The 27,933-nt window shown below is 33.9% G+C and overlaps 1 protein-coding gene across 1 annotated transcript; it reads left to right on the forward strand.

Annotated features, from left to right (window-relative positions):
* Smp_068510 (putative neuronal calcium sensor) lies at window positions 1-27,933 on the forward strand (the record flags this gene model as incomplete). The annotated part of the gene is made up of 3 exons (XM_018798193.1): window positions 1-114; window positions 13,533-13,805; window positions 27,675-27,933. The coding sequence occupies 3 exons, from the start codon at window positions 1-3 to the stop codon at window positions 27,750-27,752; spliced, it is 465 nt and encodes a 154-aa protein (XP_018653159.1). The 3' UTR covers window positions 27,753-27,933.

The raw sequence follows: 27,933 nt of genomic DNA on the forward strand, positions 1-27,933 counted from the left end.
ATGGGTAATATACTAGGATCTAGAAAAAAATTACCAAAAGAAGATTTAGAATTCTTAAGAACGAATACAAATTTTACAAAAAAACAAATTAAACAATGGTATCGTGGATTTATAGTAAGTAATTTATAAATTCTATATATTACTTATTTACTTACGCCTGTTACCCCTCGTGGAGGAGCATAGGCCGCTCACTAGCATTCTCCATCCAATTCTGTCCTGAGCCTTCCTTTCCAGTTCATTCCAGTTTCTATTCATCTTTTTCATATCTGCTTCTATTTCCCGGCGTAATGTGTTCTTTGGTCTTCCTCTTTCCCGCTTCCCTTCCGGATTCCAAGTTAGGGATTGAATCGTGATGCAGTTTGGTGATTTTCTCAATGTATATCCGATCCACTCCCAACGTCTTTTCCTAATTTCCTCTTCAGTTGGAAGCTGGTTTGTCCTCTCCCATAAAACGCTGTTGCTGATAGTATCCGGCCAATGGATGTTGATTATTTTCCGTAGACAACTATTTATAAATACTTGTACCTTCCTAATGATGGTCGTAGTAGTTCTCCACGTTTCAGCTCCATACAGTAGGACTGTTTTGATGTTCGTATTGAAGATTCTGACTTTGTGATTAGTTGACAGTTGTTTTGAGTTCCATAAATTATATATATATATATATTTGTAAGAAAAGTGATATTCATGTTCACTATCTATTAACTTATATGACTAATAATTGAAATGGAGGAGGAGATTTAAAACTAAAGTTGGTAAGTTAGTCAGTTAGTCATATGCAACGTAAAGTCTGGAACATGTTTACATCATTTCACGTTGTAATACTATATCAGCAGAGAGAGAGAGAGATGGAATCATCAAAAAAATCTAGGTATAGTAGTGGTAGTATTAGTGGTAATAGATTAGGATTTTGTTATAACGTGTGAGTGCGTGCGTTCTTGTCCAGTGATGTATATGACGTTATAAGACCGCCAATTAGAGAACTGCGATTTATCGATCGGATCAATAATACACAAAATCGAATGAGCAGTCTTTGATTGCGTATCGGCCCTGTTAATATATATATGAGTGATATTATCGTCAATGAGAGAGCAGTGAATTTATTGATCGCCCAATGATGCACGAAAACCGTATGAGCAGTTTTGGCCACTTGTCGGTCCTGCTTTCTGCCTAGCCCAGCCAGTTAAGTCCAGAACATCAATAACAGCCTTGGCAATATGAATTATTATTCTAAAACATACTGAGTTTATATACCAAACAAACTGATCACATCGTACCATAAAATAGAAAATAACATTTGTACAAGATTTAGCCAAATGTGGCTGTGAATATGGGGAACAGTAATTAATAGACTGGGGATAACACAAGAATGGTAAATCGTATAATAATAGTCTATTGGTCAAAATAAAGCTTATGATAAGAGGGACACGAATATGAATAGTTTAGTTACTTAACGATTATACAATAGGAAATATGCATATCATACTGGTCCATAAATAGTTCTCAAAGTTACCATTCATAATTCTCCACGGGATACAACAGATTTGCAGAAAGAATTTAAGGAATTATAAATTAGTCAAATAAAAAAGAAACCAAACTTCACAAGAAATTTATAAACTTGGGATCTAAGAGAATGCAAAGAATTGATGCACTTGCATCATAGTGATAGATCATGCGATATTTAGCCGAATGTCTCCAATCATTGGTTACGATAGTGGTGCGCACACAAACTAGGTAGTATATGTTTATCTACATGAATCAATCCAACTGCTAATAACTTCATGTACTGATGCTATATTTTGATTTGGTTGTCTGTAGTTTTCGTCCAACCTATTTCTTTTCTCAGACGTCATGGCTCATTGTGGTGGGTAGTAGTTGGACAAACGTAATCATCTTCCAACCATCCCAGTGGATAAAAGTTTACTACCTTGCCAATCTACTTGGCATCCTTACTCAGTACTTTGAGTCAAACATAACTCAGCGGTTCCGAAATAAATGACCAATGCTCTGGAAACACCTATGATAGAGGGTGGACGCTTTGAAACTGTCGAATTCTGTGAAATATATGGTTTATCAGAAGGGGGTTTTGTGGAGATTTTAGTAATTTTTTATGTAGTTGAGATCATGAGTCAATTGAAGCTAGACCACCATGGAAAATCTGCAAGCACTTGATGGCCATTTGGCACTATTGTGGGACTCCTCAACAGTGCGCATCCATGATCCCGCCTCACGAGATTCGAACCAAGGACCTACCAGTCTCGCTCCAGAGCACTTAACGGATAGACGACTGAGCCGGCATCCAACTGTGTTAATGTCTAACCCCAACCAATCCACGAAATTGCGCGACCAACTTTCATTGTACTGAGGTAGATACCTGTCTCTACCTGACATGGATTAGCTCCACTGGTCACGACTTCTCACTAGAACTCCAGGAATTACCTGTTGGAGCCCTCCAGTGCTTCAGGACCCTCGGTTTCACATGTGAATGCCTAACCTTCAGATCAGTTCATGGTTGCGATGATATTCAGGAATTTCCACAGCCCTTTACTGACGTTCAGATCTATTCGTGATAACAGTAAACTTTAAACCATACTAAATGTCTAACTAATTGAATTACCTTATTCACTGGTTTATTTGAGCACGAAATTGACCTATTTGGTAAATATATATACTTTGAATCCAGATAATGCGTACATACAGAAAGAACAGTTTATAGTTATAATCCATAAACATATGATCAGGAAACGTGTATAAAATATTGTAAACAATAAATATGGGACATGGAACCAAAGAACAACAAACAGTAGATTAATTTAAATACTCCAAATATTGATTTTATTTTAATGGAGCCCGATGGAAAAATAATTATTTTGTTGTTTAACATAAATCATTGATCCGTAAAAATAATCAAACTAGAAAATTTAACTACTAATGAATCAGTAAAAGTAAAAATTATCAGTATAGGGTTGTGGAGATTGTTGAGTTTTAATTGAGATCATGAATCGATCAATGTTAGACCACTATTGAAAACCTGAAAGCTCTAGACGGCCGCTTTGTCCTAGTATGGGACTGCTTAGCAGTGCGCATTTACGATCCACGACTCACAGAAATACATTAGGGAAACTATATCCAATAACATTGTAAGGAAAACTAGCCAATTTTTATTCATAATTTAAAAGTTTAGGAATAGAGAAAGAGTTATTCACCTGAATTTTACACGATCTAGGATAACTTTCTAGCATTTAAGGTTTTTTATAACCACGATTCAGATCAAATGAAGCGTGATGTATGGGTGAGAAAGACAATGACTGGTTATTTGCTTAGTCAAACTAGTAGATAGTGTAACAGGTGTTACATGAGTTAAATATTCTCTCACCCTTATTATTATTGTGATTATTATCGGTTTTCGGTGTGGAAATATACTTACGTTCCAGTCAGGTTAGTCACGCATTCTTAGTCTGAGTTGTGTTAAAGTCATATAGAATAAACACTGCGAGGGTATCTAGGGTAAGTATTCTTCTAAGGTCAATTAGAGTTCCATTCGTGTAGACGAAAAAACACAAGCATTCTAACAAAGCGGAACTTCACAATTATAATAATCAACTGATTAATAGTAAATATTGAAATCTTTACATAAGTCCCAAAAATTTTAACAGATTCAGAAGGGGTTTTATGGAGATTTCAGTACTTTCATCGTTGAAATAATGAGTCAATTGAAGCTAGACCACTATGGAAAACCTGGGAGCACTGGACGGCGTTTCGTCCTATTGTGGGACTCCTCAGACTCTAAATTATAACTTCTATTGAATATGTAGAAATACATATTTTAAGTAGTCAAGTTTATTTTTACTGTAAGTGATCAGTGAAATGCATCAGTCTTTATTTTTTCTTATGAAGTTGAAATTAAACTTTTCTATTTTACTATGTATATACATTTTCCAGAATAGTTATGTATGGATATGTCAGATGAAGTAATATAGGGGCGAGCTTACAAATACACACTGGGATATATTTTGTTTATATGTGTATGATTGAAAATGATCAATGTCCAGTTACTTAGGATACATGAAAGATTTGTCATTTTTAGAAATTGGTACCAGTGTTATGATTTTATGACCGGCTTTTATCACATGATTTATCCATCAATCAGAATTCGACTTTTCCAATCTTAGCACTGTGCCAACCAATGACTTCGACCGGTATGAGCAGTCTAGCATCCTTATTGGTCCTTTGTCCGCCTAGTCCTTCCAATTGACTCCAGAACACCAATTACAGATTCTGCTTTGCGAGTCATTTTTTGAAGCATACTTGATTAATATACCATACAGAAAGACCGCATTACACCATAAAATAGAAAATATTATTTGTACAAGATCAAGCCAAATGTGTTTGTGAACGTGAGAGACAATAATCAATAAACTCAATATAATTTAGGGACAGTAAATCGTATAATAATAATCCATAGGTCAAAATGAAGCTTATGATAAGATGAATATAGATACACAAAATCTAATTACTGAATACTTATATAATAAGAATACATGTAAAATAATAGTCCGTTAATAGGTCCCGGAAGTTACCTGTACTTATGTCCTCACTAGAACATAACAACCAGAAATGGGTTTTTTGTGGATACTATAGTAATTTCAATAGTTGAGATCATGAGTCATTTGAAACTAGACCACCATGGAAAACCTGGAAGCGTTCGCGCGCGAGACCAATAAGTCCTGAGTTCGAATCTCGAGAGGCGGGATTGTGGATGCGCACTTTTATAATTACTGAATTACTTAATGTAAATCAAATTTTATACAGTTAATCGCTTAACTAAATAGATGTATGTTATATGAGGTATTTAAGTAACTATATGTTATTTAGTCGAGATACTAGTAACCATTACCATTAATCCATTAGTCAAAATATGACTAGACATATAAATCAATGAAACCAAGAATAATGTCAGAAATTACCAACTTTCTATTTAGATAAAACATTATATTTAAAAAGAAATATTGTAAACTATATAGTCTACATAAGATTACTTGCCTACTACTACCGACTATCTGACACTTTTAACTAATCTTAAGTCATTCAGGGAATTCATTTATAAGCCCAATAATAAAATAAATTATCTCGTGCCATTGTTCGGATCATGTATCATATAAATATTTAATATTAAACAAATGTGACTAACTATCAATCTCTTAAGGTAGTTTCATGTCATGTAACGTCCGGTGAAGTGTATAGTTGTTGAGTCGGTATTTTCCACATGGTACCTTTGCAGGCCTATTCTGTTGCAATTCTCTCAGGTCTGGTGAGAGTATTTCCCAAGGAATCAAGTATTAAGTGAACATAGTCTTTTTTCCAGTCAAACATCTGATCATACTATTCTGTCCCCAATCGATCATCTGTAACAGTAGGGGTAATTCTTTTCATCTAGTGGCCCTAGTTCAGTCACTAACTCAATCTGGGTGATGAGAAGGGCCTCATATTAACATATACCTTCTGGTTGTGTAAGAAATAGTCCGTATATTGACTTTATTCGAAAATTGGTGATTTCTTTTAAAACAGTTGGAACCTGTGATTTTTGGGAAGGCGTATAGCTTGGGCTGACATCGTAATGTGTATATTGTGGTTTTTCAAGAGGGGTTTCCAGCGAACGACGGTCAAGTTCGCTACGCTACTTTAATACAATGAAGAAGTGAGTTTTTAATTGATAGTAGGATTCAACCTGATTGAGCGAACACTTAAGAGCTCTTTTCGTATATAAATAAAATGATTTCGTGGGCTTTCCAACTTGTAATACAACCTCATTCAAATAGATGTATATATACTATCGGTTTTGTTAAACTTTCATTATTTAGTTGACTGTGGTTTCCACTTATATGAATACAATTCATATTAGATTATCGTGAATACAGTAACGTATCTGGTTAAGTAATCAGTTTGCTTTTTATATATATATGCATAATAACTACTGAACACAAATTGACAGATCATTTACATTGTTCCTATACAATGAAAAACTCATTAGAAAAGATCATTCAATAAATATGGTAATCAATCATAGTTTCTCTGTACTACTTTGTTTATAAGTCAGTTAAGAATAATTTTCATTGTTTAATCCATATGTCAATAATTTTTCTCAATCATTAATTCACTTCGTGTAGTTCTAACCATATTGTAAGACGACACAACAGGCAGGAGAACGAACACTTATTACGAGGTTACGAGTTATTTAAATAATACATATACATAGTTATATTATATAATATACCCTTGTAGGCCAGGGTAATTTTGCATTGGTTTTTAGGAGGACCAGGCACTATCCAGAATTTCAGGTGGCAACTCAAACAGTACAGCTCAATCCTGGTTGACAGGAGAGCCAGTTAGTTAGTGGTTAGTGTTGTATTCTTTAAGGTAAATAACTTAATTGAAAAAGCTTTAAAGTAGGATATTCAGATAGATACTTCTACATAGATTAGTCTGTTTAATAAACGTCAAATTAAGAGAAAATAGTTAACAGGAATCCAAGGATGAATGAAGACAACAAAACCTTTGAACTAATTAAATGCTTATAGAATTACTAAATACACTACTTGTATGTAAAGTAGGTATTGATGACCTTTTCCAAGTCAAAGATTAAAGCTCCTTGATTAAACTATCTAGCTACGATAATATATTGGGATGAAATGCAACAAAATAATTGGTACTAGTTTCTTTTCTGGACAAATAAATGAGTATTGCAAATGTACACAATTAGCATATATCTTTCATTCCTTCAAAGAACACCGTTTCAACACTAAAATGGTCACTATTCGATTAACAGTTATAAGATACTCTAAATTGAAAAGTATAGTAACATAATTATATGCTCGTATACATATATATTGGTTGTTTGAATGTTTGCATTGATGTTTAGTATTGTAATCTATCAGTCTCTTTTAAGCATATGTACATCCCGTGTGAATTGACTCAATACTGCCATTACGTCATAACCATTTTAAGCAAAGATAAATGGATAGTGGATAGAGATGAAATCCAGAATGTATGTTTTGTTCTGAATTCCATTGTTAGTCACCATACATCTCTGCTTAGAATAGTTATATACTCTATTGCATCGAGAAATAAACTTCAGAGGACATGTTGTTACAAGTATGTATATATATACCGAATAGACCTTCGTTACAATAGTTTTAAGCTTAAATCATTCATTTATCATATAAAATATCACCCTCATACTGTTAAATAACATTAAAGTGATACTAATCCAAATGTATCATTGAAATGTTACTTATTAATAGTTAAACCAACTTATATAAACAAATAGACAATAATAATAATAAGCCTTTTAGATTCAGAAAGTCTTCTTTCAGTCTCAAAACTGTAATGGCTTTGAAGCTACGTTCCGCTAGACACTACTGATGGGCAATCTTGTGAGTAATATCCAACACAATACTACATAATCACAATTTATTTAAAAGGATTCTATGGAAATTGGTTTAGTATGTATGCAGCATTCATCATAATAGAACTTCAGTTTAACAGTAATAATTAGCTCACTAGTGTAGTTGAATTTAAGCTGTTCTGCAAGCTTTAGTGAGCGATCATGAATGATGTAGTTCAGATATGCCAGAAGTGAAATAGATGTCACTAATTGGAATGGATAGTCGTCACACCATAATAAATTGGTTTCATTTGAAACTGTACAATTGGATGCCAACTTAGTGATTCCAACCATGAAGTGCCCAGAGTAAAATCTAGAAATCTCTAGGTTCAATCTCTAATGGGTCATGCGTATTCACTGCTAAAGAGTCTTATACTAGAAGGAAATAAAAGTATTATACTTCCTGATTTTCAGTAGAACCTAAAACTAGATCTCTTATCATAACATAATAGTAAATTGAGAATCATAGATCAGTAAATAATAAACAGTTGAATTATTTTTAGCAATGTACATCAAGTATATTGAGATGTTGACGAAAATTCGTTGCTCAGGATAATGAATTTTTTCAGCTGAATGGCTTAATAGTGAGGCTTTCGTTGTTATTTATGAATTGAAGTTAAACATTAACACCGTTGGATGCCGGCTCAGTGGTCTAGTGGTTGAGCGCTCGCGCGCGAGACTGATAGGTCCTGGGTTGGAATATCGCGTGGTGGGATCGTGGATGCGCACTGCTGAGGAATTCCACAATAGGACGAACTGGCCATTCACTGCCTCCAGGTTTTCCGTGGTGGTCTAGCTTCAATTGACTCATGATTTCAACTATATGAGTATAAACCTTGAATAGAAGAAAGCGGATCTGTTTTTACTTATATCAATCCATGTAGACAATTGTACACACTTATTTCACTGGTAAAATATTGAAATCTTGGACAGAGGGAATACAAATAATATCGGAGATTTTATAGAAGTTTAGAACTTAGATCAATCAGCTATTAATAAACATGCCGGTATTGATCCAATTTTTCACCCAGTTGAAAAAAAACAACTAAAAATGACTATATGGTCATGAATTAGGACAACATGGAAAGCAATCACAAAAAATGAAGTTAAGAAAACAAACTGTTAGCTATAATTAAGGCTTATATATATGGTAGAACAGTGGATGGAACTTTGTTAAACTCACTCTGGGAAACTTCTCTGTGAATGTTACCAATTTTCAGTTACATTATCAAAGTTTATTTCAAATGAATACAGAATCATTTATAAAGGAGGTTAAATTTTCCCAGTTTTACACCACAGATCTATCTACAGTGGGCAGCCATTAAAAACTAAACGAACTGGACAATTTTTTGTGATTGTATGTAACTCCTCAGTAATTTGTATTAATAACTGTACATATTACCGGTTGAACCTGGGAACTTCGACTTCAACTAATGGTTATTTTCTTAGATGTGCATGGCTAAGGAGTTCCATAACAGGACGAAATAGTTATTTAGTGCTGTCTGATTTTCAATGCTTATCTAACGAAGATCAATCCATGATATAAATTCTGAAGAATACAGAATGACTATCAAATATCTGAAATATGTCTCATTCTGGAGTTGTATTATATTTTTTTAAACTATGTTTTACCACAAAAAAGAAACATAAACATACTGATTTGATGACATATATAAATTTAAGTTTATATTGTTTAACACTTTGACTTCACTTACACAGTGATTTCATCATACTCTTCTGTATTAGGTCTTATTTAAATGGTTCTATTTATATAGGCTCCAGTATCCTGAGGGAACAAATGGTGTATGAATCAATCGCCAGTCACCGGCTACCATGGGACTGCATGTTCCACTGCCTTGTTGATCAGACCTTTGAGTCAAAGGCTCCGGGTGTAGCCCCCTAAGAAAACCACCTTCTTCAGTTTGGGCACCTGGGCATTTTCACAGCCTTCACACAAATCGAATGAGATTTGTATGGTGCATATATATCTGGTGCTCCTTGTACCAATAATTATGTGTTTAACTAAATAAATAAACTAAAACTACACTAAAAGTAGTAGGGAATATAGTAGTTTGTGCAAAAAAAGAAAAATATCTTCTAGGAATATCTTTTTTTTCTTATTTTCCATCATTTTTACACTGTATACAATATAATTATGTAGTGTATACTACTTATGTCAACATGAGTAGTATATAGCACCAATCAAAAGTGGAATGTCTGACAGCAGAAAGTAGGGAAGATCAAAGAGAAGAGAACGGGAACAGAGAGTAATTGTTATAGTAATGAAGGAATGATGAAGTTTTTAAGAGACAATTGATAGAGGATTTGCAAATGAAGGATTGAAGGGCTGGTTTTCACATTTTACCAAAGAACTCTGTAATTTTGTATTAAAATACATTTGGTTGTCCCCACCTCTGTTCTCATTTACTACAATTGAACTAGTTAATCAATAGAGCGAGATTATCAGTTTGCGTGCATGAATTTATAAAAAACCGAAAGCAGAATACTTATAAAGCGGTTTTGACATTAAATTTCATTATACTACTAATAAGTCCTTTTAATCTAATAATATGCTTCACTAAAACAATAAGTTTATTCTATAAAACGACCAGTTAAATTTGAACTATGCAAGTTCTACAGTTTTGACAAAACCCTATGCCGGTAATAATTATATGCTCACTAAACACTAGTTTCAAGATGCAACTTCTGGGATTCTAATGAGAGGATGTAACTAACCGAGTTCCATTGTGTTGGGTGTGAGACAGTTGTTTATCCTAGGTGATGAGCTGTCGTTATGCAATATCATGAATTACTTGAAGTTAGACATACATACTATTGAATGGTCTAAAGCTTTAACATTCACACACGAGATCAAAGGTTCTGAATTCGATTCTTGGTATTAAGGTCGTGGGTGCGCATTATGGATTAACCCAATAATAAAACTAAAAAGGTGTCCAGTGCATCCTGGTTTTCAATGGTTGTCTATCTAGGATAAGTTCGTGGTTTAACATACAAAAAAATGCTGATATTTTAACAAGTGATGTGAATTTTCCGAACTTTTAGTATTAGGCCATAATTTGTAATCAGCTTATTCATGAGTGCAACAATAAGCTACTCCTTATCTCAAAATGACCAATCGTGATAATATAAACCAATTCAATTGTTTGGTTTACTATTGCATAGTTTAATATATTTCCATTACTGATAATGAGTACCAAACTATAACGAAACAACTTTTCAGTACAGATTGTTTCCAACAAATTTTCAATTTTTTCTCAGTTCATTCAGGAAACTATTTTTATCACCCATTGTAATTATTAACGTATACACACAATAGGAATATTGAGATTTTCATTAATAAGGAACAATTTAATTAGCTTAACTATAATTTTTTTTCTTGTTATGACCTGAGTACCATAAACTTAAAGGCTATGTTAAATGAATATGGGTAATTGTTAGAAAACCTAGAAAATAGGTTTTGATGTTAATCAACACTTACTGGCATAGTCTTCAATGAAATTGTTTCTGGTTCTATTATTCGAATCCATATTAACTAACATGTTTTCCAACAACAACAACAACAAAAGGATACAAACATACAAAAAACAATTTTTCTTTATTTCGTCACTATTCCTTTTTTTTTTCTTCCTCTATAATAGTCTTGATTCATTGGTACTGGGATGTTGACAAACTCCTAACTTGTTTTTGTGTGTCACATATTTATAAACAAAATAAACTTTAGTTAGTAAAAGAAAAAACAAACTACTTGAAGAAGTTTTAATTCATCTTAGTTATTTGATTAAATGGACTAGTTAACTCAGTTCCGAGTTTATGTGTTTTAAATAAATAAGAATGAACATTATCAGAAGGGGTTATGTGGAGATTTCAGTATTTGTATAGTTGAAATCATGAGTCAATTGAAGCTAGACCATCATGGAAAACCTGGAAGCACTAAACAGCCGTTTCGTCCTATTGTATGACTCCTCAGCAGTGTGCATCCACGATCTCGCCTCGCGAGGTTCGAGCCCAGGACCTATCAGTCTCGCACGCGAGACCAGTGGAGTTCACTCAGCTCTGTTGAGAGATATCAACTCACTGAAGACAATTGGTGAATGGTTGCTCAACTTCGTGGATTAGTTGAAGTTAGACATTAACACCTTTGGATGCCGACTCAGTGGTCTAGTGGTCAAGCGCTCTGGCGCGAGACTGATAGGTCCTGGGTTGGAATCTCGCAAGGCAGGATTGTGGATGCGTACTGTTGAGGAGTCCCCCATTTGTACAAAACGGCCATCCAGTGCTTCCAGGTTTTTCAAGGTTGTCTAGCTTCAATTGACTCATGATTGCAACTATGCAAAAAATGGATATAACAAAAGACCATTGAACATTGACTCACGTTAAATGTGTGTTTTAAAAGTATACATATATAATAGGTAGATTGATCGTTTGTTTATCTATTATAGTTTTATTCACTTCTCAATTTAGTATAAATTCAAATCTCTTATATAAAAAAGGAATTAGAATCAGTCAACCTAATGCGAATTGTATTTAAATTCACTTGGCATTGTTTGGTTGATTCTTCCCATTGATGTTTTGGACTGCGACTGATCAGTCTCATTGGCCATATGTGCATACTGTGCGGATTGTTGCATCGATATTGTCTTAATTCACTCAGGACTCAGTAGCTGAGTGGATAACGTGATGATGTTTGAAGCGAACAGTACTGGGTTCGAGTCCCAAAGTGAACGTCAACTCTGATTTGCAGATACATCCAGCTGACGAGTCCCAAATAGGATGAAACGCGCGTCCTGGATTCCACTGCTAGTCACTATCTATCTTTGCTTTTAATGAATTTTATTTAGTTTTATTCTATTGTAGATAAACAAACAAATTTAGCTGTGTAACATAAAAATTGAAATTGATCTAGTATCATATTGTCTATGGTGTTCAATGATATTGGAGTGAATGAGAACACAAGTGGAGACAATCGAATGTATCTGAACATATAGATTACAGAAGCTCTTAGTAAAATCTAAGAACCATACAGTAAATACTTCATTTACAAAATGCCAGTCAATTGTCTCAAACTTGACTAATTTTTCTTTTCCAAACCAATCACTCACGATTCTCGTTCTCCTCTCTTCGTTTTTCTTAACCCTCTGCTGCCAGGTATTTCACCTTCGATTGATGCTACATACTACTTATATCTATAGACATCAGTAGCACACATCACAATATAACATTTTAAAATTGTTATAATCTATTTATATTGTGCATAATTTATTATTCGTAAGACAGCTACTGATAAAAAAAGTGTACCTATTATTATATTAATTAGTTATAGTCATTGTGCAACTGAATACTTACACAAGCATTGCTCAAAGTTACATTGTACATCAGATTTTAGTCTTATTTTAGTTTGAGAATGATTGAAAAATGAAACCTATCAAACTAAATTAAAGTTCAGAGCAAATTATATAATTAAACTATTCATTTATAAACGTAATATTGTAATGAAGGAGAACACAGGTGAGGACAACCGTTTATATTTAGTACAAAATTACAGTTACTTGAGAAAATAGAAAAACCATACTCCAATACTTCATATGTAAAATGTTCATTAATTGTCTCAGGATTCATTGTTCCTGCATTTCCATACCATTTTTTTTCTGTTCCCGTTCTTTCACTTTATGATATTGTCAACCTTCTGCTGCCAGACAATCTATTCCTGACTAACGCGTATATACTACTTATGTCGATATAAATAGCACACAACACAATATTAGTGTATAAATTATTCGAAATCCACTTAGTGTTACTTGTCCAAATCTTCCCATCGATGTTTAGTACTGCAACTGGCCAGTCTCTTATTCGAGTCCCAGAGTAAACATCAACTCTGAGATGCAGGTACATCCAGCTGACGAGTCCCAAATAGGACGAAACGGGCGTCCTGGATTCCACTGCTAGTTACTATCCATCTTTGAGATGGTGGAGAAGATTTGTAGCTCAAATATATGCTCATTACCATATAATAAAATTTAGAACAAGTATATAGTTGTTTTGTTTTCTAATTTTTCACCTCTATTATTTATAGAGAGATTGCCCTTCTGGTCAATTAAGTAAAAAAAAATTTATTGAAGTTTATTCTGGATTTTTTCCTGATGGTGATGCTGAAGAATTTTGTACACATGTATTTCGAACATTTGATAAAGATAATTCTGGAAAAATTGATTTTAAAGAATTTCTATTAGCAATTAATATTACATCAGGTGGTAAACCAGAAGAGAAACTTGAATGGGCATTTCAAATGTATGATATTAATGGTAATGGAACTATTGAAAAACATGAAATGGTTGAAATTATCAAAGTGAGTAGAGTAGATTTTATTATGTTAATCATTAATATATATTATACTCAATCAATTATTGAAAGATCTTCCAGAGAAGGGGAGTTGTATGGCTTTTTAAACTCTGAAATGTTACATCATGGAATAACTACAATTAAACAACCTTTAATGATGATGAAGCAATAGATAGCTATTTCGTCCTAGCATGAGACTCTGTAACAGTGAGCATTCGCGACCCCACTGGGTTTCAAAGTCGGATTCTCTGGGTCTTGTGGTAGATGATTAACTTACTGACTGCTGAGGTGACATCCAACAGCTTACATTTATAGTTTTAGTGAGAGAAGATCATGGTCACCCACTATTGAATCGTCCCATAATATGACGAAATAGTCGCCCAGAGCTTTCTAGTTTCCAGTTATGGTCCAAATGAAACCAGTCTGTTATATAAAACTACAAACAAGATAATCAGAACAGACCGGTTCATTGTCTACTGATGAACTTTGAAAAGCATAGTTCCACTCGAACTAAGCATTGATGGTTCTGTTCAGAACTATGGTGGAAAATTGGCAATCAAATCATCCTGGTCTGTGAAAGTATAATTACCAGAAGCATTCATCTAAGCTGAAAACCTCAACACTACGATAGATATAATGTTCATTATGAATTGTTAAGGAACGACATATTTCGATCTATTTCGCCTGAATGTCAATTTTTTTTAAAAACAGATTTTTATGGTTACTTTGTTAAAATTGCATTTGGTTAGGGTTTATGTTTAGTGATTGGGAAGGGTCGGTAAGAAGTCATGAACGTAGATTTTCTACAAGTTGAATTTATGATCAAGAGGTATTGACCATCTTAAGGGGATGGGTGCCCTTTTATTAAATCCAAACACGACCATTTATTGTTACAACTAATACCTCTAAGTTACTGAAAGTAAGACAAATCTTTTATAGGACTGAAATATTTACTTTGATTGATCACTGAATGGTAAGTGATATCATATTTGTCATATTTAAATTCTAACTCTGATATCAGGCTTCTTAGATGGCTGAAGTTAGTAGGAAGGAAACCTTACTTGACTCAAGTTTCGCACTAGTTAGTGATCATCAGCAAGGCATACCTGTCATCTTGGAGAAGCTGACACTCATTGTGAAATTTATTCTAGCGTCACTCAGTTTCATAGTCTAAATCCATGGTTCAGATCCCACCATGAGAATATGTTCTCTGAAGATTTTAGATATGTATTACTTACTGGCATTAATAATGAGACACTTAAGTTTAAAATTTCTTATAACTTGACTCCTAATACGGAACATCAAAGCTTGAAATATGTCACGTCGATTCACCCTAACCAATAACCAAGTTACAGCTTACTTGATAAAATTCAATCAATACTTGGTACAATATCGACATAACATCGGTTTCTACACAGTAATAAATCAGAATACAGTCTCTCAGTCATCTGAGATTGATTTCAAAATAAACTAGGAATATGAGAACTCATATATGTCTTGAATATTCTATGAATCTGTGTGAATGATTCAAATCTAGAATTTGACATAGGATATAGTTACACGATTTTCTCTTACTGCTTTAGACATTTTCATAGGATACTAAAGCTAACCAGTACTTAAAAATATATTTACATTATTTATTTATTTATTTAAACACATAAATATTGGTACAAGGAAGCACCAGATACATATGCGCCTCACAAATCTCATTTGATTTGTGTGAGGGCTGTGATACTGCTCAGGTGCCCAGACCGGACATTCGCTTTTCTTCCTCTCAATTTCGTAAACAACACCCCCGCCACTATGAGAAGGCAGTGAGTAGGACTTCCCTGTCAGAAGCTATATATTCGCGCGGCCATGTGAGAGCATTTCTAGAGGGAGAGCAGACTCTCCTCACTCTCGGCCGTACCAGGGAATTTGGGGGCACCTCTTCAATATTATTCCATATAGTTTGTTATGAGGTATTAACATATTGTTTTCTGTTAACAGTTTGTTTACTCCATAATTGTCTGTTATGCATGTATTATTATTATTATTATTGTTATTATTATTATTTGAACACATAAATATTGGTACAAGGGGGCACCAGATACATATGCGCCACACAAAAAATTGTCACTTCATTTAATTGTTTGAGGGTTATGATACTGCCCGGGTGTCCAGACCGAAGCAGGTAGTTTCCTTAAGGGGCTACACCTGGAGTCTTTGACCTGAAGGTCTGACCCATAAGGCAGTGGAATATCGTGTGGAAATGCAGTCCCATGGTAGCCGGTGACCAACGGTTGATTCATACACCATTTGTTTCCTCGGGATACTGGAGCCCATGTGCACCATTGGTTTGAAATCATGGTTTTCCAACTCCCCTAGGTGAACTTTTCTTGTCTATCAACCCGGTTAAAGCTCCGGACATTCGCTTTTCTTCCTCTCAATTTCGTAAACAACAGTAATACCGTGAAAAGGCAGTGAGTAGGACTGTATACGCGTGGCCGTGTGAGAGCATTTCGAGAGAGAGGTCGAGCCCTCCCCACTCTCGGCCGTACCAGGGCATTTGGGGCCTTCTTTTGCATGTATGCTTATTCTCTACTGTTATAATTATTTCCAAAATATGAAAAAAATGTAAACCATTAAATCAGTATTATAGATTCAAACTTCCATTTACGAACGAATCTCCCGTTATGTTAGTTCATTGAAGTTAGCAGATAAGACAACTTGGACAACAAATGTTTCTTCATAGATGATGTTCACCAACAAGGCATACCTATCATCTTGACACCACTGATACTCCATATACAATAATTATAAATGAATCTTTGATAGAAAGGGTATTGTTATTGAGACTTATGAAATTTTATTAAATAAGTTTAGTTATATGAACAAGAATTAACACATCGAAATAGTACCATAAAATAATCTTTAAAAAGGAGTATCTTAAATAATCAAATTACTTATAAGAGTGTAAGGATGGCTTGTGTAGCTTCCCTATTGGATGAATAAGAGGGACATGAATATGAATAGTTTAGTTACTTAACAATTATACAATAGGAAATATATATATCACATTGGTCCATAAATAGTCCTCAAAAGTTACCCTTCTTAATTCTCTTCGGGATATAACAAAAAGGAATTAGCTAAATGAATAAATGTTTTTTCCCGTAATAATATTGTAGTGCCGTGCTTCTTTAATCTTTCACCTCGATAACCGTTATAATGCAAATCTTAACGGTGCATAAAATCAGAAGGCTAAGAGAAGCCGCAGCTACAGTTTATTGACAAATAACGCAGGCCAGAAAGCTATAAGCACATGAGCGAATATCAGCGAGCGAAGCAAAAATGAAACGCATTGAAGATGGTGGGTAAGCCAACTCGCTTCAATCAAGCGTTAATCAATATTTATAGTGAGATAAAAATAAATGACAGACATGTTGATAAATAGGATAAGAAGTGTACATACACCTACGCTCATATAAAAAATAGTCAGGGTAATAAGTGAATAACTAACATGATGAAAACATGACTCAAGATGGATAAGTAAATTGGCTTGTCCAGAAGTTAGAATAGGGTATATGGGTTTAACATAACAACCGACACTACAATGTGTCAATGAAATGCATCCATCAGCTGTCTTTAAACAAACATTGATTTTATCTGAGGAAAATTAACAAAATGTCTTGATGATTAATCTCTTACTGACTATCAGGAAGCCAATAAGTGTAACCACATAGATTGAACGATCATTACTTAATATGATTACAGTAAGTTGTTTTCCCACTTTTAACATGGGTAAACTCCACCAAACCATGACTTTTTAATGAGATTCTTGGGAATTTTTTTCAAACTGTTTACTAATGAATAAATAATTACCATTGAAACACAAAGTTTGTAGAGATTAAATTGAAATTAAAGTTAGTTTTCATTGTTGACAGGTATTAGATTGAGAACTGATGAAAACCAGGGGAAAGTAATGACATCTCTGTTTTGCCCTAGTTTATAATAGTGAATAGTTGTTTAAGCGTTTAATGTAGTCAGCTGAAAAATTCAGACATAGATTATGTGTCAGTTGACACTTATTGATAAAACATAACCTGGAGTCTTGAGAAAGTTTATATTTACTGTAGAATTCAAACACTGCATCACATAGATTCACAGTTTTAGACGTTATCAATAAGCTGGACTAGTGTCCACATTTTAACTTGATCGATAGAATTCGATCACTAAGAAAGGACTAGGCAAACTTGACATTGGTCACTATTTATCATATGCTCAGGATTCAGTTAGACAATACTTGAAGTGCAAAACTTACTGAACACCTATTTCGTCCCAATACGTGACCCCTTAGTGATGCTCATCTACCAACTCACTAGAGGTTGAAGCTAGGACCTTTAAGACCGTCAACATACACTTAGATTAACGAGTTGGCAATCAATGGTTTATATGCCTAACTTCAATATATTACTCAACCATTATCCATGGCTTTCAGTGAAGTTTGTTTTATGTTCAACATGAATGAACTCCACCTATTCACAGTTAAGTCTTGGTTATACACTAATGAAGAATTTCATCCTAGAATGAAAAAGAGTGCTGTCCATTAGTTCCTGGTTTCTATGGTTGCTTAACTAGAATCAGTCCATAATAGGAAACTGTAAATTAAACACTCTTTTCATTTCCCTATAACTAAATTCAAATGTATTCTACATTTCCATTTTTAAAAACGTATCATTTTTATAATCAACTATTTACTAGAATAATTAGTTCACTAAAAAAGATAATGGTTTATAGCATAACATTGAATACTTACACAGACAGTACTTCAACTGGTTAGTGTTCATGTTCCAATGCATCTCACTTCTTTTTTTATTTCTTTGAGTTTCCTGTTTAAACTTGTTCTAATGATTCTAAATTGATGTACAGGCTACTGTTAGTTAGTTAGTTAGTTAATTTATTGTTTTATCTGCTTCAATAAAAATCCAAAAACTTATTCCAACTGTACAGATGCTTTTGGTTCAGTATTGTAATTTGTTAAACAAGTAGAGTGAGGAAAAAAAATGTAAAAATAAAGACATTTCTAGAAATTATCAGTATGGGAATTCCTGGAGATTGTAGTATTTTCATAGTTGAATTCACGAGTTGATCAACGCTTCTGTCTTCGGTAGATTCATTATGAAAGTCATCTTTACGTTGAAACAGGTTCCACAACCTATGCATTAAAATTTATACTACTTAATTCGACATAACTCGCCATAACATTTTTTGATATAAACTAAAATTCGACAATTGTAGTTCCGTAATATAATTTCTAATAGGATAGATTTTCAAAAGATAACCTCGTGAATTTCATCAACAGTATATTCATGAAAGTGAAGTATATTAAATCGATAAATTGTAAGTATGAAACAATACATAGGTAATCAACGCCACTAATATGTATAGACAAAAAGTTCCAATGTATAGTCAAGCGTTAAATGGAAACTCAACAATCTCCACAATCCCTTACTGATAATAATCATGTATCTACTAGTGACTATACTCGAGAGGTAATTTTCGGAGTTCTAGTAAAAAGCCCTGACCATTAAAGTTCACCCGTGTAGGGTGTGGCAGCTACCCACTGTAGACAATGGAAGATGGTCACGCAATATCGTAGATTGACTGGAGTTAGACACTAACCCCAAAGTGTTTGCGCGCGAGAGCGAAGGTCGTGTGTTTGATTTCCTTGTGTGGGGTTGCGGATGCGCACTGTTGTGGAGTCCCACACTAGGACAAAACTTCCATCCAGTGTTTCCAGGTTTTCAATGGTGGTCTAACACTGGTCCATAGATGTTTTCAATTAAATAATCTCGTTATCCATTGTCGTTCATCAACAAAAGACCCGTAAATATTGTGAACATTGAAAGGTTTTACAAACTATACACATTGCCATAAATAATACGAAAGGGATTCCAATAATCCATTCGTAATATAAAACATTAAAAAAGGACCGGAAAATGGAGGAGCATATGAACAAAAACACAAACAGTTGAGAGTATACAATACACCTTCAAAGTAATAAAGAAAAAATGTGAAAAATGGGATTTTTTCTTCCTCCAAGACAATTGTCAACATTAGCTAGTCCAGTGATATTGTAATAAGTGTTATAATGAGAAAATGGTAATTTTCCCCAGTCCATTTATCAATGACAATAGTATAAAAAGTAAATAGAGAAACCGGATTTCCTCTTTTTCGTAAACAGAACAGTAAACAAAAGGTTATATTCAATTCGGATTAGTGAAATAATAATTGTCATCCCTTGAATCAACATCTATCATTCAACTTCCTGTTCTTCGATATTTTCTTTCTCTACTCTTAGTTATACGTAATCATACCGGTGTACACCATGTGATCTACTGTTGACATAATTCGAAATTTTGTCTTAGTAAAATTTCAGAACGAGTTATTTTCGTTAAAATTATATTGTGACTTAATAACCAATGGGAATAGTGTCTGTAAACTACATTTATAAAAAGCAAACATGTTTCTATGATCTATTTACTGACAGCAGTTACATAGTCGAGAAAACGTTATAAACGTTACTAAGTAAAGAATGATAACTGTTAAGCTCACTACTTGATTAACACAAAATACGATATACAACTAACGGTACTCGAATCTATTGAACCCTACAGTCTCAAATCAGAAGAAAGAAGAAGCAGGAGAAGTGTTTGTTCGGTAAGAATCAAAAATGTACAGAAAAGTATAGGTATTTATAGATATTAGTGTTAGCTATAACACCATTATGATTCAACCAATCCTCAAGGAGTCAAGTTATGCTACCGTCCAATAGTAGCACGCTATATTGATATTCTGGAAAGTTCTATCAAGTTATGAGTAGGTAAAAAATATTCAGTCCCTTCAGCCTTTGAAGGCTCCGTCGTGCCTCTTGAAATTCGTCCCAGCAATAACAGTAATAGTGGCAGTAGTAGTAGTAGTACTAAAATGTCTATCTCTGAATGAAGTCAGCACCATTAAATTCTTGCAATGCATTGGATTGTTGCCTATAAAATTCAGAATACATGTAAAAATCCTTTGATTCTACATGTTATAATTTATTCATATTCGTTACTTTTCAAATAGCTCTTAATTGATGATTTACATTTAGTAGATGTTTGAAATTATCAGTATCCTGATATATTACTTTTAAACTATCTCATATTAATGAAAGACAGTCATTGTATTATTGAAGAAGAAAGAAGACAATTCAGTGAAGAAAAGAATTTTTCTTCTCTGAGTTATCTGATATTACTTGGATCATTACAAAATTATACATAGTATTCACATTCAGTATGTGGATTGGATAAAATTCCAAGAAATAATTAAGAGGTTGTCCATTGTCTATTAGACCCAAACACTTGATTTCCGATTAAACGGTTAAGGATTTACATACAATCTCGCTCTTATTACTTCAATTTAAGTTATCTAGTTGATATTAATAATTACCCTTCACGCAATATATAAATTTGTATGTGGTAAATCAGGTCTCGAGGCTAAGCGGTCGCGCGTAAGATCGTAGGTCATGGGTTCGAGTCTAGCGTAAGGGATCGTGAATGCATACTGCTAAAGAGTCCCAGTGATTCCAGATTTTCAATGGTAGTCTAGCTTAGATCAACTCATGAATTCAACTATGAAGACGAAAAATCTGATAAAACATCAAATATGAATTTCAATTTGTGTGTTTATTTGGATAAAATATAACTTCCAGATTATTATCATTATAATTAATACTGAAAGATTCCTGTTTCATCTGTTTGTTATTTGTAAACCTTACTACTCCGAGATGCAGGTACATCCAGCTGACGAGGCCCAAATGAGACGAAACGCGCGTCCTGGATTCCACTGCTAGTCACCATTCATCTTTACTTAATACTATCGTTGAAATATTGATATTTAAGATTAAATGTTTTTACTAACATTATTCATTTGTCACCGTTGTATCTTTCCTAATTAAACTACCGTCTAACGAATGAATCGCAATTAAAAATTGGGATTTATTCGTTACTATTTTACAAATAATGTTATGTAAAATTATGTACCATACTTCAGTGATAATAATGATAAGTCACGTCTATTAAACGGATATTGATTATAATCAGAAGGGGTTTTGTAGAGAATTCAGTATTTTCATATTTGAAATTATGAGTCAATTGAAGCTAGACCACCAAGGAAAACCTGGAAGCACTGGATCGTGGATGAGCATTGCTGAGGAGTTCCACAAAAGGACGAAACGGCCGTCCAGTGCTTCCAGGATATTGATTAGACAATTAATTAATAAATTTAGATATAATACTTGAAAGCTTCAATACATTCCATTCTAAATAGTAAATTTACGATGACACATGAAGAAAAAAGGTATGTTCCAATCTTTCAAAGAAATAATGAAGTTTACCAAATGTATACATGTAGGAAATGAAACTGCAATGATTAATGCTTAAATTTTTACAGCTTGTGATAGATAAACTATAGATATAGGTTATTGAAACTGCTCTTTTACAGAGTCAAAAAGTTGTATTCATCAGAAAAGCTCAAGGAGGAATATACGGAAATAAATAACCATCCATGAGTAAATGGACGCCTTCAAGAAGTTATAAAGAAATATAACTTGGAATGCGGAGATGGATGAATAACATTAGGATCACGTCGATTTTTTTAATAATTTTTTTTTGTCCCCCTTAATCAAAAAATTTTCATCCCATTTTCCAATTTTTTTCAATCCCTTTCGTCCAATGAAATTCCTAGTTGTAAATGCGTTATAATTGGTTATGTAATTCTTGAAATTCGTATAAAAGCTCTGTACTTAACGATATAGATAATTTTCTTCACAATATGGACGTCAGTAACGTGCAAATTACAGGCTCTGTTGTTCCTCACGTAGTTACAGAAACGGAAAATGTATTTTTGAATACATTCTATCTGGTAGCGTTTCCATCACTGGAAGCGTTAAAGAGCGCCATTAGAACTTATGAAATAGCAACGTACTGCCATTATGCGGTGAGAGATTCTCATTTCCATGGAGATCGGAAGCCGTATATTAAATTTGTATGTTGGAGAAAGAGCTATAAAACACCAAGCGGTTCTTCGCAGCCGATTAGACGAAGGATGTACCTGCATCTCAGAGTTGATGTTCACTCTGGGACTCGAACCCAGTACCCTCGCTTCAAACTCCATCGCGTTATCCACTCGGCCGCGCGTCCTGGATTCCACTGCTAGCCACTATCCATCTCTGCTTACCATGCTTGTGAATTAAGGCTATATTGAGGCAATACGCACAGTATGCACATATGCCAATTAGAGACTGACCAGTTGCAGTCCTAACAAATCGATGGGAAGATTCAAACAAACAATACTGAATGAATAACTTGGAATATCAAAATAAGACAGAAGTTTCCAAACCCTAAAAGGGATACATTTTTAACGGATCGTTACTTAAAGCAGATCAAATTATGAATAAAATTAAAAACTAAAAACAACTTTAAAAGGCACATTCATCCCTACAAAATTGGTTCCACCATATACAAAACTATGGTCAGTAACACAAATATTAGAAGACAAATGTCCATCATAAGACCCCTCTGATTATATTTATAAATTCACATGAGCATGGGAAAACATTTACATTAGAAGGATAGAAAGCCTGATTTCCATTCCTTTTTTTACTGAGCTCATTCCCATTAACATACACCTTTAAGGACAAAACAGGTTTTGTAACTTGATATCAGGCTACTTGCTAGACAGGAGGTATAACTTTAACGCTAGACTTTTGTCCTATTGCGTAATAGTAATATCTTAAATGTTCTAGGACCATTAGTCTAAAAAATTATAAAAAGAACTCTTTTTAAAATTTTTATTCCTAATTTCTGTTAAATTCTAAACAATGTATTCGTTATAAGCAAAGATAGATAGTGACTAGCAGTGGAATCCAGGATGCGTGTTTCGTCCTATTTGGGGCTCATCGGCTGGATGTGCCTGCAACTCAGATTTGATGTTCACTTTGGGACTCCAACCCAGTACCGTTTGCTTCAAACGCCATCGCGTTATCCTTTTAGCTACTGAGTCCTGATAGCTACTTCCTTGTGAATTAAAGCTATATCGAGGCAATGCACACAGTATGCACATATGGCCAATAAGAGACTGATCAATTGCAATTCTAAACATCAATGGGAAGAATCAAGCAAACAATACTAAGCGAATTTAAACTTCATCCCATTTCACAAGCTAATGGCTATCAAGACTCCGTAGCTTAGTGGATAACGTGATGGTATCTGAGTCGAATGGTACTGGGTTCGAGTCCCGGTGCGACATATCAACTTTAGAACGCAGTTGCATCCAGACAACGAGTCTCAAGTAGGGTGAAACGCGCATCCTGGATTCCACTACTAGCCACCACCTATCTTTTCTTATCATTCTCGCTTTATTTAAATTTAGATTATATGCCTTAAGCGGTTTCTTTTAATCATTCTTTCGGTGAGTAGAAATAGATAATATCCCATAAGATAGAATGTATAATAATGTTACGCTTATATTAATGAACTACATGAGTTATTTTTCTTTTAATTCTCGGTCACAGTTGTCAAGTGAAAATCATTCTTTCATACAATTTTCATATACTCAATTTATATATGAATGAAATCTATTAATGCGATTATATAGTTGAATAATTGTTGAAATACATTAAACTACTAATTTTGTCTTTCAATTAAATTAAGTAACTGAATGGTTAGTGCCTACTGTTTCTACAATGAGATAGGTTTTTGATTAGTTAATATTAAACATTGATATCAGTTGGAGAACCACTTAAAGTTAATGCTGTGACGGGGGTTGGGGGAATGAACAACATTATTGTGTTACATTAAAACTTTCCAGCAGTACTGTGTCAGGATCTCTCATGGAATGGAAGTAGATGAATATGATATCAATTAACTTTGTGTATATTTAAAGCTTCAGTTAAGTTGTGTTAGATAACTCAAGTGCCAAATGAATTACTGTTGTATTACTAATATGGCAAATTTCATAAACCATAGCTTCCGATTGTAGCTTTAAAATATCAGGCGTTAACAAGTATACGGTTATTGATCACTTCAGTGTATTTATACTTAGGCGTGTGATCTGTCTGAAAGGCAAAAACCTAACGAATCTTTATTTATTGAAGTTACAAATGTAAACCATTGGATTCTGGCTCAATGATGTAGAGTTTATGTATTTGTAACGAGACCTGAATGTACTGGGTTGAACTGCCAATGAGGTCGTGAATATTCGCGGATGTGAAGCTTCATACCAAGAAGAAACAGCAGTTCATTACCTCCTGGTTTTAAATATTTTCTAAATAAGGTTGGTTTATGGCGTACGCTATAAAAATCACAGAACCGTTCGTCTTGTTTGACACGACAAAATTGATTTCATCATGATACATGCAAAGTGTTACATGAATGTTAAATTTCCTGAAACATTTGTTCATTCCTATTCACATGAATTTATATATTTCCTTTGAACTGATTATGCCAACATTTTAATCAAATTTGTTATCACTGAATTGATTGTTGCATAATTACACCACTCTAGTTTGTAATTATTTAATTCTTTTAACTGGTACATCGCGGTGAATGATTAAACCCGATTTCATAATGTATACAGAATTCATTTTTTTGGCATTTCGTTTCCTGTCAACAACATAATTGTTGTTTTTAAGGAATAATTTTATCATTAAAATAAGTGAATGGGATTTTTTGAATAGATCCTTTAATCAGTCTCATAACCTGACTTACTTTTGTAGTTTGATCCCAATAGATTATTAGTAATAAATCCATAACTTCCCCATTGTTTCCTTGTATAAACTGTTAGAAACTTTGTAAGCAAAGATGAATAGTGGCTAGCAGTGGAATCTAGTTTGACGCATGTTTCGTCCCATTTGGGACTCGTCAGCTGGATGTACCTGCATCTCAGAGTTGATGTTCATTCTGCTTGCGAATTAAGGCTATATCGAGGAAGTACGCATAGTGTGCACATATGCCAATTAGAGACTGACCAGTTGCAGTCCTAAACATCAGTGGGAAGATTAAAACAAACAATAATAGGTGAATGTTTGAAGCTTTTATGAAAAATGTTGATTCCTTTTCTGCAAGTTATATTATTCTTCGAGGGAAAAAAACTGAAAAATTAACATAGTCTCAAAAATCATTTTCAGTCCAAACTGACCCTCATATAACTGTTTTTTACTAGCAAGTAACTACTGAGCACATATGGTTTCACATTAGATAGAATCCAGTGCTCTTATATCTTTCTATAAGTAGTGTACTTTTATACTGTTTAACTCCAAATCTTGAGGAGTTTTTCAGACCTCAAATCATCTAGTCTCAGACGAACAGAGGAAACCTTGGTAACTAGTTTCAGTTCATAGTACCCCTCTGACTGGTCACATTCACCCATAGTTCTTCATTTTTGTTACGCCTTTTTCATGATCATAGTTATTGCTAAGTAAATTGAGTTATTGTACCATAGTTTTGACTTTTTAGAAAATCAAGCTTTTTCTGAATTTCATATATTCTTTCTTCAATCACGTGGAGGATTATTACTGTTGTTGAAATCATATGGTGATTAGTCTTTGCACTCATAAGAATGCATAAATCCCACTCACATTGAACGAAATCTTCCAGTCATTTATAATCAGGAGTGATCTTAATCAATTTAAAAATTTAGTAGGAATGTATCAGGTCGGAAATGGCACAACAACCTAACAATCACGTTGAATGGCTATCAGGAATTAGACTGAGAATCGATTTGAGCCAAAAATATATTGATTTTTTAGGTATACTTACTAATAGACTGTACAACATGAAAATCTTAAGTTCAATCCAGTGTTTTAAACTAATCGATGTTTCCTATTGAAGATATTAAAAAACTTGAATGCTTTCTACAGTCGAACTCGATTTGTAATAAAAATTGGATTAGAAATTTGTGTTAATATAATTTCACTCGATCTACAGAATTGGATTAGCGCTAAAAATGAGCTGGACAAACGTGATATCAGCCGCTACTCAATGACTAATCAATGGTAAATATCTCAGTCTTACGGGATATCAATCATCAGGTGCAAAGCTCAATGGTAACATTTTAGGCGGTTCTATATCTGACTTCAGTTAGATCGTTTCTTGTTCTTATTGAATGACTGCTGTCGAAATATACATGTCGCCAATCCTCGTATATAAGTATCGACTTAACTCACATTAGTGAATAACGGAATCAAATAAGTTAAATACGAGAAAGAATTTCGAATACGTATATTTCGTACAACCAGTGATCCACAAAGATGATCAAAGGAATGAAGCGAAGAGGAGAGAACGAAACGAAACGGAATGATGCGCGGTGGAGAAAGCATGTAAGCCAACTCAATTTAACCAAGCGTGAATCGATATTTATAGTCAGGCAAAAATAAGTTACAGATATGTGATGAGTAAAGTAAGTAATTAGCACACATACGATCATATAAAAAACAGTCAGGAATAATAAGCGAATGAGTGACAGGGTAAAAATGTGGCTTGAGCAGAACCAATAGATTGGTCTGTCCAGAGGCTAGAATAACCTATTTGTGCTTGACATAGTACCAACCCCTACAACATTTCAGACTATGAAACTGAGTGGTGGTGTTTCAAACCCATCATGGGGCATCAGTTCCGTTATAGTCACAGGTAATCTTTGCTGACAAGAGCCAGCTAGCACGTAACCTAAATAGAACAGGGTTTCCTGCTAACTGACTTCAATCATCTAACATCATACACAGTCTGTTATGTTCATTATATTTCATCCCGAATTCATTTCTTAATCCGCATAATCATATGCTTTTAATCTATACATCTAGGGCATTTACAGTATGCTGGGTGCTGATGAATCAACTGTTGATGTAAGTCTTGAAGCGCGTACAGATGAAATATTGTAAAAAATGGATAGTAACTCTGATGGAGTTTTAACAAGAGAAGAATTTATGGATGGTTGTATGGCAGATAAACAACTTTATTCTATGTTACTCGCTGATGAACCAGCTGAATAATTTTTTTTTTTTAAAATACACAAAACGTCAAAATTAATCAATCCAATTTGTATTCCCCTAACTACTACTG

The sequence above is a fragment of the Schistosoma mansoni genome, chromosome 6, assembly GCF_000237925.1.
Source record: "Schistosoma mansoni strain Puerto Rico chromosome 6, complete genome".
NCBI classification, from domain to species: domain Eukaryota; kingdom Metazoa; phylum Platyhelminthes; class Trematoda; order Strigeidida; family Schistosomatidae; genus Schistosoma; species Schistosoma mansoni.